This window comes from Zosterops lateralis, assembly GCF_965231275.1.
Source record: "Zosterops lateralis genome assembly, chromosome: 23".
Lineage (NCBI taxonomy): Eukaryota > Metazoa > Chordata > Aves > Passeriformes > Zosteropidae > Zosterops > Zosterops lateralis.
The window spans coordinates 510,390-527,945 of NC_139783.1; the positions used below are offsets into that span (position 1 = coordinate 510,390).

General features: G+C 58.9%; 2 protein-coding genes across 2 annotated transcripts; one reads left to right on the forward strand and one right to left on the reverse strand.

The window, feature by feature from the left end:
* The first annotated feature begins 444 nt into the window (after positions 1–444).
* On the forward strand, positions 445–9,605 carry CKM (creatine kinase, M-type). The gene is made up of 8 exons (XM_083877278.1): positions 445–498; positions 1,827–2,026; positions 3,791–3,945; positions 4,598–4,730; positions 5,583–5,754; positions 6,636–6,759; positions 7,570–7,759; positions 9,356–9,605. The coding sequence occupies exons 2-8, from the start codon at positions 1,834–1,836 to the stop codon at positions 9,532–9,534; spliced, it is 1,146 nt and encodes a 381-aa protein (XP_083733404.1). The 5' UTR covers positions 445–498; positions 1,827–1,833; the 3' UTR covers positions 9,535–9,605.
* Positions 9,606–10,433: 828 nt separating this feature from the next.
* On the reverse strand, positions 10,434–16,997 carry SPINT2 (serine peptidase inhibitor, Kunitz type 2). The gene is made up of 7 exons (XM_083877151.1): positions 16,899–16,997; positions 15,632–15,800; positions 14,741–14,832; positions 13,796–13,834; positions 13,109–13,279; positions 12,370–12,411; positions 10,434–11,376 (listed from the first exon to the last, which is right to left on the reverse strand). The coding sequence occupies exons 1-7, from the start codon at positions 16,993–16,995 to the stop codon at positions 11,231–11,233; spliced, it is 756 nt and encodes a 251-aa protein (XP_083733277.1). The 5' UTR covers positions 16,996–16,997; the 3' UTR covers positions 10,434–11,230.
* Between the last annotated feature and the right edge of the window lie 559 nt (positions 16,998–17,556).

Sequence of the window (17,556 nt, forward strand, 5' to 3'; positions counted from 1 at the left end):
CAATGGAGACACCAGACACGGGGGGCGGGTCGGGGGTCCCCAATGGAGACACCAGACACGGGGGGCGGGTCGGGGGTCCCCAATGGAGACACCAGACACGGGGGGCGGGTCGGGGGTCCCCAATGGAGACACGGGGGCGGGTCGGGGGTCCCCAATGCCCCCCCAGGACACGGGGGGCGGGTCGGGGGTCCCCAATGGAGACACCGGACACGGGGGGCGGGTCCGGGGGTCCCCAATGCCCCCCCAGGACACGGGGGGCGGGTCGGGGGTCCCCAATGGAGACACTGGACACCGGGGGGCGGGCCGGGGGTCCCCGCGGGGCTCCGCTCGGGCCGGGGGCGGTCCCCGCGCGGCCGTTCCGGGCCCCCCCGGAGCCCCCCGGGGCAGGGCGGGGTCCCGGGGGGGATAAAAGCGGCCCTGGGGGGTCCCGGGCCCAGCGCCGCCCCCCCCGCGCCCGGTACCGACCCCGACCCGACCCGGCCCCCGAGACACCCCCAGGTAAGGCCGGGACCCCCCGAGACCCCCGGGACCCCCCAAATCAGAGCCGGGACCCCCCCCGAGACCCCCGGGACCCCCCAAATCAGAGCCGGGACCCCCCGGAGCCCCCCGGGACCCCCCAAATCAGAGCCGGGACCCCCCCCGAGACCCCCAAATCAGAACTGGGACCCCAAATCAGAGCCGGGACCCCCCGGGAGCCCCCGAGAGCCCCCAAATCAGAGCCGGGACCACCCAGAGATCCCCAAAGTCAGAACCAGGGTCCCCCAAAGACCCCCGGGATCCCAAAATCAGAACCGGGACCACCCGGGAGACCCTCAGGAGCCCCCCAGGATCCAACTGGGGACCCAAATCAGAACCGGGACCCCAATCGGCGCCCCCAGGATCCATCCAGGGACCCCTCAGGACCCCCCGGGATCCCAGCTGAGATCAGAACCGCCCCAGGACCCCAGTGGGGACCGGGATGTCCTTTGGGACGCCCCAAAACCCCCTTTGGGAACCGGCCCGAACCCACCGGGACCGGGACAGGGACAGGGACCCTCGGGAAGGGTCGGGACGTCCTCGGGGTCACCGGGACAGGGACAGGGACCCGACCCGCCCCCCCCCCGCCCCTCCCCGGGCTATAAATAGCCCCGAGCCCAACAAGGAGCGGAGCGGGGAGGCCACGCCCCCTCTACAGGCCACGCCCCGACAGACCACGCCCCCTTAATAGGCCACACCCCTCGTTAGGCCACGCTCCTCTGAAGGCCACGCCCCTCAACAGGACACGCCCCCCCCGAGTGTCCCCTGTGTCACCTCTTGTGGCACGTGTCCCCACAGTGTCCCCTGTGTCACCTGGCTGTCCCCTGTGTCCCCTCACTGTCCCCGTGTCCCCGCAGTGCCACCATGCCCATGTCCCCTCACTGTCCCCTGTGTCCCCTCACTGTCCCCGTGTCCCCAGAGTGTCACATGGCTGTCCCCATGTCCCCTCACTGTCCCCATGTCCCCTCACTGTCCCCGTGTCCCCAGAGTGTCACCATATCCCCTCACTGTCCCGTGTCCTCACAGTGTCCACTCTGTCCCCATGTCCCCACAGTGTCCCCATGTCCCCAATGTCCCCAATGTCCCCAATGTCCCCAATGTCCCCACAGTGTCCCCATGCTGTCCCATGTCCCCGCAGTGCCACCATGCCGTTCAGCAACACCCACAACAAGTACAAGCAGAAGTTCTCTGCCGAGGAGGAGTTCCAGACCCCTCTGTGCCCTGTCCCCGCTCTGTCCCTGTGTCCCCAATGTCCCCACAGTGTCCCCATGTCCCTGCAGTGTCCCCATGTCCCCTCACTGTCCCCGCAGTGCCACCATGCCGTTCAGCAACACCCACAACAAGTACAAGCTGAAGTTCTCTGCCGAGGAGGAGTTCCCGGACCTGTCCAAGCACAACAACCACATGGCCAAGGTGCTGACCCCGGCCCTGTACCAGAAACTGCGCGACAAGGAGACCCCCAGCGGCTTCACCCTGGACGATGTCATCCAGACCGGCGTGGACAACCCCGGTGGGTGTCCCTGGGGGTCCCAAATGTCCCCTGAGGGGTCCCCGATACACCCTGGGGGTCCCCAATGCCCCACGGGGGTCCCAAATGTCCCCTGAGGGGTCCCCGATACACCCTGGGGGTCCCCAATGCCCCACAGGGGTCCCAAATGTCCCCTGAGGGGTCCCCGATACACCCTGGGGGTCCCCAATGCCCCACAGGGGTCCCAAATGTCCCCTGAGGGGTCCCTGATACACCCTGGGGGTCCCCAATGCCCCACGGGGATCCCAAATGTACCCCTGAGGTCCCAAATACACCCTGGGGGTCCCCAATGCCCCACAGGGGTCCCAAATGTCCCCTGAGGGGTCCCTGATACACCCTGGGGGTCCCCAATGCCCCACAGGGGTCCCAAATGTCCCCTGAGGGGTCCCCGATACACCCTGGGGGTCCCCAATGCCCCACAGGGGTCCCAAATGTCCCCTGAGGGGTCCCCGATACACCCTGGGGGTCCCCAATGCCCCACAGGGGTCCCAAATGTACCCCTGAGGGGTCCCCCATGTCCTCTGAGGGTCTCTGATATACCCTGGGGGTCGCCAATGTCCCCCGAGGGTCCCCAACACACCCTGGGGGTCTTCAAGCCATCCATGGGGTCACCAACCCACCTCAGTGGGTGCCCCCTGAGGGTCCCCAATGTCCCCTGAGGGGTCTTCTGTTCATCCAGGGGGTCTCCAACCCATCCATGGGGCCAGAGACCCCTCCCCATGTCCCAGTGCCCCATCCCAGTCCCATACTGGTCCCAGTGACCCCCCAGTGACCCACACTGGTCCCATACTGGTCCCAATGACCCACACTGGTGTGTCCCCCCCAGGTCACCCGTTCATCATGACGGTGGGTCACTCCCCAGTGCCCCACACCCAATCCCAGTGACCCCCAGTGACTCCCCAGTGACCCATACTGGTCCCAGTGACCCCCCAGTGACCCCCAGTGACTCCCCAGTGACACATACTGGTCCCAGTGACCCCCCAGTGACCCCCAGTGACTCCCCAGTGACCCATACTGGTCCCAGTGACCCCCCAGTGACCCCCAGTGACTCCCCAGTGACACATACTGGTCCCAGTGACCCCCCAGTGACCCCCAGTGACCCCCCAGTGACCCATACTGGTCCCAGTGACCCCCCAGTGACCCATACTGGTCCCAGTGACCCCCCCAGTGACCCCCAGTGACTCCCCCAGTGACCCATACTGGTCCCAGTGACCCATACTGGTGTGTCCCCCCCAGGTCATCCGTTCATCATGACTGTGGGTCACTCCCCAGTGCCCCACACCCAATCCCAGTGACCCCCCAGTGCCCCATACTGGTCCCAGTGACTGTCCCACAATGGTGTCCCCCCAGGTCACCCGTTCATCATGACGGTGGGTGCCCCATACCCAATCCCAGTGACCCCCCAGTGACCCACACTGGTGTCCCCCCAGGTCACCCGTTCATCATGACGGTGGGTCACTCCCCACTGCCCCACACCCAATCCCAGTGACCCCCAGTGACTCCCCAGTGACCCCCCAGTGACCCATACTGGTCCCAGTGACCCCCCAGTGACCCACACTGGTGTCCCCACCCAGGTCACCCGTTCATCATGACGGTGGGTCACTCCCCAGTGCCCCACACCCAATCCCAGTGACTCCCCAGTGACCCACACTGGTGTCCCCCCAGGTCACCCGTTCATCATGACGGTGGGTGCCCCATACCCAATCCCAGTGACCCCCCAGTGACCCACACTGGTGTCCCCCCCAGGTCACCCGTTCATCATGACGGTGGGCTGCGTGGCCGGGGACGAGGAGTCCTACGAGGTGTTCAAGGAGCTCTTTGACCCCGTGATCGAGGACAGGCACGGCGGCTACAAACCCACCGACAAGCACCGCACCGACCTCAACCACGAGAACCTCAAGGTCTGGGGGGCCTGAAACCTGGGGAGGGGTCCCTGAAACCTGGGGAGGGGTCCCTGAAATCTGGGGAGGGGTCCCTGAAACCTGGGGAGGGGTCCCTGAAACCTGGGGGGGTCACCAGGGGTCTCAGGAGGGCAGGGAAGGGGTGACAGGGCCACCCTGGGGTGTCCCCACAAACCCACCGAGTGACCCCAGCCATGAGAACATCAAGGTCTGGGGGTCCCCAAAATTTGGGGGGGGGTCCCCGAAATCTGGGGGAGTCCCCAGAGGTCTCAGGGGGAGTCGGGGGGTGGTTCTCAGGGATTTTGGGGTGAATTTGGGGGATTCAGGGGGGTGATTTTTTTTAGGGGATTTTTGGATGAATTTGGGGGAAATTTTCAGGGATTTTTTAGGGAATTTTGAGAGGAATTTTCACCGAATTTTTGGGGGATTTTGTGGTGAATTTTGGGATGAATTTGGGAGTATTTGGGTGACATTTGTGGTGTCCCCAGGGCGGGGAGGACCTGGACCCCAAGTATGTTCTGAGCAGCCGTGTCCGTATGGGATGGTTTTGGGGGGGATTTTCACTGAATTTTGGGGAGAATTTTTGGGGGAAATTTTCCGGGATTTTTCAGGGAATTTTGGGGATTTTTGGGTGACATTTCGGTGTCCCCAGGGCGGGGAGGACCTGGACCCCAAGTACGTGCTGAGCAGCCGCGTCCGCACCGGGCGCAGCATCAAGGGCTACTCGCTGCCCCCGCACTGCAGCCGCGGGGAGCGCCGCGCCATCGAGAAACTCTCCGTCACCGGTGAGGGCGGGGCCTGAGAGGGTGTGGTCAGGGTGGGCGTGGTCATGGGAGTGGTCTGGGTGGGTGTGGTAGGTGTGGGCGTGGTCTGAGTGGGTGTGGTTGGTGTGGGCGTGGTCAGCATGGGTGTGGGCGGGGGTGGGTGGGGTCATGGGAGTGGTCTGGATGGGTGTGGTTGGTGTGGGTGTGGTCTGTTAGGGTGTGGTCGGGATGGGTGTGGTCATGGGAGTGGTCTGAGTGGGTGTGGTTGGTGTGGGCGTGGTCTGGATGGGTCTGGTAGGTGTGGGCGTGGTCTGATAGGGTGTGGTCGGGGTGGGTGTGGTCACGGGAGTGGTCTGAGTGGGTGTGGTTGGTGTGGGCGTGGTCTGAGAGGGTGTGGTCCGTGTGGGCGTGGCCTGGGATGGGTGGGGTTAGAAGTGGGTGGGGTCAGATTGGGCTGAATTTGGGATGAATTTGGGGTAAAATTAGGATGGGTTTGGGCTGGATTTAAAATGGATTTGGGCTGTTTTGGGGATAAATTTGGGGTGAATTTAGGAGGGACTTCGGCTGGACTTGGGCTGGATTTGGGCTGTATTTAGGATGGGTTTTGGGATAAATTTGGGGTAAATTTAGGAGGAATTTGGGATGGATTTGGGGTAAATTTGTGGTAAATTTTGGCTGGATTTGGGATAAATTTAGGATAAATTTGGGCTGAATTTGGGCTGAATTTGGACTGGACATCCGTGTCCACTCCACCTTTACCCTCCCTGCCCATAACCCCCCACACCCAACCCTGATCAAACATCACTGGGCGTGTCTGGGCGTGTCCGGGTGTGTCCGTGGGCGTGTCCCCGCCCTGACCACGCCCCCCCGCAGCCCTGAACAGCCTGGAGGGAGAGTTCAAGGGCAAGTACTACCCGCTGAAGGCCATGACGGAGCAGGAGCAGCAGCAGCTCATCGATGACCATTTCCTCTTCGACAAACCCGTGTCCCCCCTGCTGCTGGCCTCGGGCATGGCCCGCGACTGGCCCGACGCCCGCGGGATATGGTGGGTCTGGGGGCTCCTGGGGGGGTCCTGGGGGGGCCTGGGGGGGTCTGGGGGGTCTTGGGGGGGCCTGGGAGTGGTTTCAGGGGGATTTGGGGGGGTCTGGGAGGGTCCTGGGGACACGTTGGGGCATTTCAGGAGGATTTGGGGGGATCTGGGGGGGTCTGGGAGGGTCCTGGGGGAGCCTGGGGGTGTTCTAGGGACACCTGTGGGGTCCTGGGGGGGACTTGTGGGGGTCCTGGGGGGTCCTGGGGGGGTCCTGGGAGTGGTTTCAGGGGGATTTGGGGGGGTCTGGGGGGTCCTAGGGGGTCCTGGAGGGGTCCTGGGGGGTCTGGGGAGCAGCTGGGACTGTCTAGAGGGTCCTGGGGGATCCTGGAGGGTCCTGAGGGGTCCTGGGGGGTCCTGGGGGGTCCTGGGGGGTACTGGGGAGGCCTGGGGGGGTCCTGGAGAGGCCTGGGGGCTCTGGGGGCCTCGGGCATGGCCCGCGACTGGCCCGACACCTGCAGGATATGGTGGGTCTGGGGGGTCCTGGGGGGGTCCTGGGGGGTCCTGGGGGGTCTGGGAGGTCCTGGGAAGGTCCTGAGGGGTCCTGGAGGGTCCTTGGGGATCCTGGGGGGGTCCTGGGGGGTGCCTGGGGGTGCCTGGGGAGTTCTGGGGGGTCTTGGGGGGTCCTGGGAGGTCCTGCAGGGTTCCTGGGGGGTCTTGGAGGTGTCTAGGGGGTTCTTGGGGACACTTGGGGGGTACCTGTAAGGAGCTGAGGACACCTGGAGAGTTCCTGGGGACACCTGGTGACACCTGGGGATATTTGGTGACACCTGGGGATATTTGGTGACACCTGGACACACCTGGGACACACCTGGTGACACCTGCCCGTCCCCCCCAAGGCACAACGACAACAAGACGTTCCTGGTGTGGGTGAACGAGGAGGATCACCTGAGGGTCATCTCCATGGAGAAGGGCGGCAACATGAAGGAGGTGTTCCGGCGCTTCTGCGTCGGCCTCAAGAAGGTCAGGGGACACCTGGGGACACCTGGGGATGTTTGGGGACACCTGGGGACCTTTGGGGCACAAAATCCACTGAGAAATCCCCAAAATCCCCAAGAAAATCTGTTGAAATTTGGAGAAAAACACCCAAATGAAAATTAAAAATCCCAAATTTCTGGTGTGGGAGAGGATGAGGAGCTCGATCCGGGCTGGAATTCTGGGGATTTCTGGGAATTTTGGGGACAATGGAGGATTTGGGGACATTGGGGTGGCTTTGGGGACATCGGGAGGACTTTGGGGACATTGGGGGAACTTAGGGACATTGAGGGGACTTTGGGACAGGTGGAATTTTGGGGACAGGAAGAACTTTGAGGTCATTGAAGGGACTTTGGGGACATTGGGGACATTGTGGGGACTTTGGGGACATCAGGAGGACTTTGGGGACATCAGGAGGACTTTGGGGACTTTGAAGGACTTTGGGGACATCGGGAGGACTTTTGGGGACAGGTGGAATTTTGGGGACAGGTGGAATTTTGGGGACATTGGGAGGACCTTTGGTGACACTGGAGGATTTGGGGACATTGAAGGACTTTGGGGACATTGGGGGGACTTTGGGGCAGGTGGAATTTTGGGGACAGGGAGAATTTTGGGGACATTGGGAGGACTTTGGAGACAAGGAGAACCTTTGGGGACAGGTGACACTTTGGGACAGGTGGAATTTTGGGGACAGGAAGAACTTTTGAGGACTTTGAGGAACTTTGGGGACATCAGGGGACGGCAGGAGGTGACAATATCCCCCCCAAATGTCCCCAAATTCGCTCTCTGCCCCCCCAGATCGAGGAGATCTTCAAGAAGGCGGGACACCCGTTCATGTGGACGGAGCACCTGGGCTACATCCTCACCTGCCCGTCCAACCTGGGCACGGGGCTGCGCGGGGGGGTCCACGTGCGCCTGCAGCACCTCAGCCAGCACCCCAAATTCGAGGAGATCCTCAAGCGCCTGCGCCTGCAGAAACGGGGCACAGGTGAGGGGCGCGCACCTGAGGGGGGGGAGTCACCTGGAGGGGGAAATTCCAGCCTAAAATTCACCTGGAGGGGGAAATTCCTGCCCAAAATTCACCTGGAGGGGGAAATTCCAGCCTAAAATTCACCTGGAGGGGGAAATTCCAGCCTAAAATTCACCTGGAGGGGGAAATTCCTGCCCAAAATTCACCTGGAGGGGGAAATTCCAGCTTAAAATTCACCTGGAGGGGAAAATTCCAGCCTAAAATTCACCTGGAGGGGAAAATTCCAGCCTAAAATTCACCTGGAGTGAGGGAATTTTGGTCCTAAATTGACCTGGACGGGAAATTCGTGCCCAAAATTCACCTGGAGTGGGAAATTCCTGCCCAAAATTCACCTGGAGTGGGAAATTCCAGCCCTAAATTGAGCTGGGAAGGGACAGGGACATCCCCAAATTCACCTGGGGGGGAAATTCCAGCCCTAAATTCACCTGGAGTGGGAAATTCCAGCCTGAAATTGAGCTGGGAGGGGGAATTTTAGTGCAAAATTCACCTGGAGGGGACAGTGACAGCCCCAAATTCACCTGGAGGGGAAATTCCAGCCCCAAAATTTACCTGGAATGGGAAATTCTGGCTCTAAATTCACCTGGGGGGGAAATTCCGGCCCCAAAATTGAGCTGGAAGGTGGAAATTCCAGCAGGGTCACTGTCCCCTGTCCCTCTGTCCCCTGTCCAGGTGGGGTGGACACAGTGGACCATGGGGACACTGGAGGTGCTGTGGGGTGGTCAGGGCTGTCCTGGCTGACCCCTGACCCCTCCGTCCCCTGTCCATGTCCGGGCGGGGTGGACACACACTGGGGGTGGTCAGGCCTGTCCTGGCTGACCCCTGACCCCTCTATCCCCATCCAGGTGGAGTGGACACGGCCGCGGTGGGGCTGTAGGACACTGGGGATGGTCAGGGCTGTCCTGGCTGACCCCTGACCCCTCTGTCCATGTCCCCACGTCCAGGCGGGGTGGACACGGCCATGGTGGGGCTGTGGGTTGGTCAGGGCTGTCCTGGCTGTCCTGGCTGACCCCTGACCCCTCTATCCCCATGTCCAGGCGGGGTGGACACGGCCGTGGTGGGGCTGTGGGTTGGTCAGGGCTGTCCTGGCTGTCCTGGCTGACCCCTTGACCCCCTGACCCCTCTGCCCCTGTCCCCATGTCCAGGTGGAGTGGACACGGCGGCGGTGGGGCTGTGGGGTGGTCAGGGCTGTCCTGGCTGACCCCTGACCCCTCTATCCCTCTATCCCCATGTCCAGGCAGGGTGGACACAGTGGGACCATGGGGACACTGAGGGTGCTGTGGGGTGGTCAGGGCTGTCCTGGCTGACCCCTTGACCCCCTGATCCCTGTCCCTGTGTCCAGGTGGAGTGGACACAGTGGGACCATAGGGACACTGGGGGTGCTGTGGGATGGACAATGGGTGTCCTGGCTGACCCCTTGACCCCTCTGACCCCTCTATCCCTGTCCCCATGTCCAGGTGGGGTGGACACGGCGGCGGTGGGGCTGTGGGTTGGTCAGGCCTGTCCTGGCTGTCCTGGCTGACCCCCTGACCCCTCTGCCCCTGTCCCCATGTCCAGGTGGGGTGGACACGGCGGCGGTGGGCGCCGTGTTCGACATCTCCAACGCCGACCGCCTGGGCTTCTCGGAGGTGGAGCAGGTGCAGATGGTGGTGGACGGGGTCAAGCTCATGGTGGAGATGGAGAAGAAGCTGGAGCAGAAACAGCCCATCGACGACATGATCCCGGCCCAGAAATAGGCCCGGGGGACCCCAAAAACACCCCAAATTCCATCCCGGGACGGCCCCAATAAACGCTGCTGGTCCCCAGAGTGCTCCGTGTCTCAATTTGGGGAGGGGGCACAGGACATTTGGGGGTCCCAGTGATGTCAGAGTGACCCCCACACTCCCTCTCACTCTTGGGGACCCCTAAAATCTCCCCTGAGACCCCCCTGAACTTTGGGGACCCCCTTAATCCTATTTTTTCCCCCAAAATACCATTTTTTTTCCCAAAAACCCCCATTTTTCTTCCCAAAAAACCCATTTTTCTTCCCAAAAAACCTCATTTTTCTTCCCAAAAACCCCCATTTTCCCCCCTGAAAATCCCATTTTTTCTACCACAAACCCCCCATTTTTTATTACCAAAAAAAAGCCCTTTTTTTCTGCAAAAAAACCCTTTTCCCCCCGAAAAAAAAACATTTTTCCCCAAACCCCCCTATTTTTTCACAAAAAACCCCTCTTTTTTTTCCCCAAAAAAACCTAATTTTTTCTGCAAAAAATTTCCCATTTTCCCCCAAAAACCTCATTTTTTTTTCCCCTAAAAATCACATTTTTTCCCCCCCAAAAAATCCTTTCCCCCCCTGCCCAAAGCCCCATTTTTTCCCCCTCAAAAAACGGTTTCGATTTTCCCTTTATTCCAACAAATCCCTGGATTGTACAAAAAAATTTCCCAAATTCCCAAATCAGTCCCGGCCCCAAAATCCCTTTGATTCAACCCAAAAAAAATTCACACAAACACACAAACAGCTGAAAAACCCCCAAAAAACCCCAAAAAAATCCCTCAAAAAAACCCAACCCTCCCCCAAATTATTTAAAAATCCCCCCCAAAAAATCCAAATTTTGGGGGAAATTCCAAGCCCAGCTGGAAAATAAAAAGCGGGGGGAACACCCCAATTTTTGGGGTTTTTTTTGGGGATTTTTGGGAGTTTTTTGTGGGTTTTTTTTAGAGGATTTTGGGATTTTTGGAGGGTTTTTCTGGGGAGGATTTTTGGGTTTTTTGGGGGGGATTTTTGGGGTTTTTGGGGGAATTTTTTAAATTTTTTTTTGTGGTTTTTTTGTGGGGATTTTTGGGGGGTTTCCGGAGGCATTTTTGACAATTCCCAAAAATTCCCTTTTTTTTTCTTTTTTTTTTTTTGAGGATTTTTGGTTTTTTTTTTTTTAAAGATATTTTTCCACGTCACGATTCCCCAAAAATTCCCATTTTTTTTCTACAAAAAACAAAAATCAATAAAAATCACAGGGGGGAGGGCAGAGCACGGATCATTATCTGGGGGTTTCGGGGTGGATTTTTGGGGATTTTTTTGGGATATTTTGGGATTTTTTTGAGGATTTTTGAAGGTATTTTTCACGTGATTCTTCCCAAAAATTCCCTTTTTTTTTTTCCCATTTTTTTCTACAAAAAACAAAATCAATAAAAATCACCAGGGGGAGGGCAAAGCACGGGGGTTTCCGGGGTGGATTTTGGAGATTTTTTTGGGGATATTTGGGGTTTCTGGAGACATTTTTGCACGTGATTCTTCCCAAAAATTCCCTTTTTTTTCCCATTTTTTCTACAAAAAACAATCAATAAAAATCAGCGGGGGAGGGCAGAGCACGGATCATTGTCTGGGGGTTTCTGGGGTGGGTTTTGGGGGGTTTTGGGGTGTTTTGGGGGGTTTTGGGGGGTTTTGGGGTCTCCTCAGGCGGGATAAGGGTCCTTCATCAGGCACTCCTGGTCCTCGGGGGCTCTGGGGGGTCTCGGCCTCCTCCGGCAGCGACGGAGACCCAGAGTGAGCCCCGAGCCCAGCGCGGCCCCCAGAGCCAGGAGACCCCCCAGAAACGGCCCTGGGGGGACAGAAATTGGGGTTAGGGACATCCCAGGGGGCTTTGGGGACACCCAGAGTGAGCCCCGAGCCCAGCGCGGCCCCCAGGGCCACGAGACCCCCCAGAAACGGCCCTGGGGGGACAGAAATGGGGTCAGGGACATCCCCAGACATTGGGGACATTGGGGACATTGGGGGACATTGGGGACACCCAGAGTGAGCCCCAAGCCCAGCGCGGCCCCCAGGGCCACCAGGCCCCCCAAAAATGGTCCTGGGGGGACAGAAATGGGGTCAGGGACATCCCCAGGGGGCTTTGGGGATACTTGGGGACATTGGGGGACATTGGGATAGGGACATTGGGGACACCCAGAGTGAGCCCCGAGCCCAGCGCGGCCCCCAGGGCCACCAGGCCCCCCAGAAACGGCCCTGGGGGGACAGAAATTGGGGTTAGGGACATCCCCAGACATTGGGGACATTGGGGACACTTGGGGACATTGGGGACATCGGGAACGGGGACAGGGACATTGGGGGACACTGAGCCAAAGCCACCAGGCCCCCCAAAAGTGGTCCTGGGGGGACAAAAACAGGGTCAGGGACATCCCTGGGGGGTTTGGGGACATTTGGGGACATTGGGGACATTGGGATAGGGACATTGAGGGTGTCACGGCCAGGAGACCCCCAGGGCCACCAGGCCCCCCAAAAAAAGCCCCTGGGGGACAGAAATTGGGGTCAGGGACATCCTCAGAGGGGTTTGGGGACATTTGGGGACATTGGGGACATTGGGATGGGGACAGGGACATCAGGAATGGGGTCAGGGACATCCCTGGGAAGGATTTGGGGACATTGGGCACATTTTGGGACAAATATTTAGAGACACATTTGGGGACATTTGGGGACACATTTGGGACACTGGGGGACATTTAGGGACACTGGGGGGACATTGGGAAGGATTTGGGGCCATTGGGGACATTTGGGGACATTTTTGGGGACATTTTTGGGGACATTCAGGACTCACCTTTGGTGTAGAAGAATCTCCTGAATTCGGAGCCGGAATCATCTGGGGGAGAGAAAAAAAAATAATTTGGGGATTTTTGGGGGTTGGGGTAAAATCTGGGGATTTTGGGCAAATTTTGGGGCCTATTTTTTAATTTTTATTTTTGAGGAGAATTTTTGGGGGTAAATTTGGAATTTTGGGGTGGATTTTTTAATTTTTAGAGAGAATTTTTTTGGGGGGGGATTTTGAGGCAAAATTTGGGAATTTTGAGGGGTTTTTTTAAAATTTTTGGGGAGGGTTTTTTTGGGGGGGAAAAATTGGGAATTTTGGGGCGGATTTTTTATTTATTTTTTTAATTTTTGGGGAAGATTTTTTTTTTGGGGGGATTTTGGGCAAATTTTGGAATCTTTTAATTTTAATTTTTGGGGAGGATTTTTTTGGGGAATTTTTTTAAAATTCCAGGACCATTTTTATATGGATTTTTTTCCAAATTTCCGGGGGGAATTTTCGACCAAATTTTTAAAAATTTTGAGACTATTTTTACCTCTTTTTTTTTTTTTTTTTTTTTTAAATTTAACGGTGATTTTCAACTGAATTTTTTTAACTTTCAGAGTGATTTTCAACCGAATCTTTTCAAATTTTGGGGCTATTTTTACATGAATTTTTTTCAAATTTCGCCCCAATTTCCAACCAAATTTTTTCCACATTTCAATGCAATTTTTATGCCAATTTCTCCATATTTTTGGCCCTTTTTCCTCACCGTTCTGGGGCCGGCAGCGGCGCAGACACTCCTCCTCGTCGCGGTGGTTGTTGGCGTTGCCGCGGCAGCCGCCGTAGGTGAATTCCCGGCAGGATCCGAGTTCAGGGATGAAATACCAGCGGGGAAACGCCGCCCGGCACGGGCCCGTCACCGGCGGGGCTGAGCAGTGCTCTGGGAGGGGAGAATTCAGCAAAAAATTAAAAATTTTCACATTAAAATTAAAAATTTCCCCATTAAATTAAAATTTTTCCCACCAAAATCAAAAAATTTCCGCACCAAAATCAAAAGTCTCCCCTGAAAATGAAAAATTTTCACCCCGAAATTCAAAAATTTCCCCCTCCCTCCAAATCAAAAATTTCCCCCCCAAGAATCGAAAATTTCCCTCCCAAAATCAAAAATTTCCGCTTAAAAAAAAAAAAAAATCAAATTTCTGGTTAAGTTCACACCAAATCCCTTCAAAAGTCGAAATTTCCAGTTAAATTTACATCGAATCCCTTTGAAAGTCAAATTTTCTGGTTATATCTGCATCAAATCCATTCAAAATTCAAAATTTCCAGTTAAATCTACATCAAATCCCTTCAAAATTCAAGATTTCCACCCAAATCTGGCCCAAATCCCTCGAAAATCCCCAAATTTCCACCAAAACCTCCCCCCAAACAAATCCCAGTGGGAAATTGAGAGTTTTACCTGCCAAGGTGGAATTGGTGCTGACAGGGCTGGAGAGAGCTGGGGGAGAATGGGGAAAAATGAGGAATAAAATGGGAAAAATGGGAAAAAATGGGAAAAAAATGGGGGAAAAATGGGGGAAAAATGGGGGAAAATGGGGGGGAAAATGGGGGGGGAAATGGGGGAAAATGGGGAAAAATGGGGGGAAAATGGGGGAAAATGGGGGAAAAATGGGGAAAAAATAGGGGAAAAATGGGGAAAAATGGGGGGAAAATGGGGAAAAATGGGGGAAAAAGGGGGGAAATGGGGAAAATGGCACCAAACCAGAGAGGAGTTGGCATCCCTCCCAGTCCTCCCCTATCTCCCTTTCCCAGTCTGCCCAGTTCCCTCCTGGACCCTCCTGTGTCCTCCTGCTTCCCACCAGAGCCCCCTCAGCTGTCCCGGCACTCCTGAAGTTGTTCCTGGTTCCCTCCCCATGTTCCCCGGTGTCCTGGATGGTTATGGGATCCCCCGCAGCCCTCCCGACACTCCTGTTTGCTCCCAAGGTTGTCCCCAGTCCCTCCTGGTGTCCCTCCCTGTGTCCCCTGGTCCCTCCCGCTCTCTCCCGGTGTCCTGGTCCCCCCAGGACCCTCCCAGTGTCCCTCCCGATGTCCCCCAGTATTCCCTGTCCCCCCCAGTGGCCCGTTACTGGCTCCCCCGCAGCCCTCCTGACACTCCTGGTGTCCCCCTCAGTGTCCCGGTGTCCCCCCGGTGTTACCGGCTCCCCCGCAGCCCTCCCAGTGTCCCCCGGTGTCCCCCGGTGTCCCCCGGTGTCCCCTCGGTGTTACCGGCTCCCCCGCAGCCCTCCCAGTGTCCCCCGGTGTCCCCCGGTGTCCCCCGGTGTCCCCTCGGTGTTACCGGCTCCCCCGCAGCCCTCCCAGTGTCCCCTGGTGTCCCCTGCTGTCCCCTGCTGTCCCAGTCTGTTACCGGCTCCCCCGCAGCCGTCCTGACACTCCTGTTCGCTCCCAAGGTTGTCCCCTGTCCCCTCCCTGGTGTCCTCTCCGGTGTTACCGGTGGCCCTGTAGCCCTCCCGGCACTCCCAATGTCCCTGGTGTCCCCCCTGGTGTCCTGGTGTTACTGGTGGCCCCGCAGCCCTCCTGACACTCCAAATGTCCCCTGGTGTCCCCCCGGTGTCCCCTCTGGTGTCCCCCCCAGTGTCCCGGTGTTACCGGTGTCCCCGCAGGCCTCCCGACAGTCCGTTCGCTCCCGAGGTTGTCCCCTGTCCCCCCAATGTCCCCTGTCCCCCCAGTGTCCCCCCGGTGTCCCTTGTCTCCCCAATGTCCCCTGTCCCCCCTGGTGTCCCCCCAATGTCCCCTGTCCCCCCTGGTGTCCCCTGTCCCCCCGGTGTCCCCTGTCCCCCCGGTGTCCCCCTGTCCCCCCAATGTCCCCTGTCCCCCCTGGTGTCCCCGCAGTGTCCCCTGTCCCCCCGGTGTCCCCTGTCCCCCCTGGTGTCCCCCCAGTGTCCCCCCGGTGTCCCTTGTCTCCCCAATGTCCCCTGTCCCCCCAATGTCCCCTGTCCCCCCGGTGTCCCCTGTCCCCCCTGGTGTCCCCGCAGTGTCCCCTGTCCCCCCGGTGTCCCTGTCCCCCCTGGTGTCCCCCCAGTGTCCCCCCGGTGTCCCCTGTCCCCCCAATGTCCCCTGTCCCCCCGATGTCCCCTGTCCCCCCTGGTGTCCCCGCAGTGTCCCCTGTCCCCCCGGTGTCCCCTGTCCCCCCGGTGTCCCCTGTCCCCCCTGGTGTCCCCCCAATGTCCCCTGTCCCCCCAGTGTCCTCCTGGTGTCCCCTGTCCCCCCGGTGTCCCCCCGGTGTCCCAGCCGTTACCGGTGTCCCCGCAGGGCCTCCCGACAGTCCCGTTCGGTGCCGAAGTTGTTCCCGTTGCCGCCGCAGCCGCCGAACACGAAGCTCTGGCAGGTCCCGGCCGAGGCGTTGAAGAACCAGCGCGGGATGGAGGCGCGGCAGTGCCCAGTCAGCGCCGGCAGCCGGCACCGCTCTGGGGATGGAGCCGGTATTGGACCCAAAATCAGCCAAATTTAACCCAAAATCCACCCAAACTTATCCCAAAATAACCCAAAATTAACCCTGGTACCGGCACCGCTCTGGAGGAGAGGGGTATTGAGCCCAAAATCACCTGAATTTATCCCAAAATCCACCCAAAATTAACCCAAATTTAACCCCAGCCCTGGTAACCGCACCGCTCTGGGGGGAGAGAGGAGTTACTGACCCCAAATCAACCAAATTTAACCCAAAATCCACCCAAAATCCAGCTCAGTCCCGGTAACTGGGACCAGTCTGCAGGGAGAGGGGTATTGGGCCCAAAATCACCCAAATTTATCCCAAAATTAACCCCAGATCTACCCCAGTCCCGGCAACCGGCACCAGTCTGGGGGACGGACCCGTTATTGGGCCCAAAATCACACAAATTTATCCCAAAATTAACCCCGGCCCCGGTAATCGGCACCGGTTTGGGGGTGATGAGCCGGTACCGAGCCCCAAAATCCACCAAATCCTTCCCGGGACCCCCAAAATTCGGGATCCACCCCCAAAACTCCCCCAGGACCCCCCAAATCCTTCATTGGACCCTCCAAACTCTCTCTGGACCCCCCTAAACCGTTCCTGGTCCCCAAAACCATTCCTGGGACCCCCCAAACTGTCCCAGGACCCCCCAAACCGCACCTGACCCCCTCCCAAACCGTTCCTGCCCCCTCAAACCGTTCCCAGGACCCCCCAAACCGTTCCTGCCCCCCCCAAACCGCACCTGGGCACCCCAAACCGTTCCTGCCCCCCCAAAACTGTCCCAGGACCCCCCAAACCGCACCTGCCCCCCCAACTGTCCCAGGACCCCCCCCAAATCGTTCCCAGGACCCCCCAAACCGCACCTGAGCCCCCAAACCGCACCTGGCCCCTCCCAAACTGTCCCAGGACCCCCCAAACCACACCTGGGCCCCTCCAAACTGTCCCGGGACCCCCCAAACCGCACCTGGGCCCCTCCCAAACTGTCCCAGGCCCCCCCCAACCCACACCTGACCCCGCCCAAATTGAGGGGTCCCCTGGCCACGCCCCCCGGCCCCCCCCGGAGCCCCCCCGGTACCGGCGAGGGCGGCGGGGCCGGTTTTGGGGTCCTGCCCGGAGCCCCCCGGGCCCCCCAGGAGCAGCAGGAGCAGCGGGAGCAGCCGCCCCGCCGCCATCGCAGGTGTGCGCCCCGCCCCGTGACGTCACACAGGTGCGCCGGCTCGGGCACGCCCCTCCCCGCCCCGCGCGCGCCGGGGGAAGAGGCCACGCCCACCCGGAGCTTGTGCCGGGTTTGGACACGCCCGTTGGTATAAGCCACGCCCACAACGCTCCGCCCACTGCGGTGACGCATCTGGGAATATGCATTGAAACCACGCCCCCTTCATTTGCATATGAGGCGGGAAATCGCGCCGTTATTGGGGGGGGGTTATAGGGGGGTCTTGGGGGGGTCCCGGGAGAGTTTTGGGGGGTCCCAGGGAGGGTTTGGGGGGGATGGAGAATTTGGGGAGGGGGGGAATACCGGAGTATGGGGTGGTCTCGAATTTTTGGGGGGGGGTCTCGAATTTTGGGGGAGTCTGGAGGGGATTTGGGGGGCCCTGGAGGGGATTTGGGGGGTCTTGAAGGGGATTTAGGGGGGTCTAGAAGCTCTTGGGGGGTCCCAGGGAGGATTTTGGGGGTCCCAAATTTATGGGGGGCTCCCAGGAAGGATTTAGGGGAATCCCAGAGAGGATTTGGGG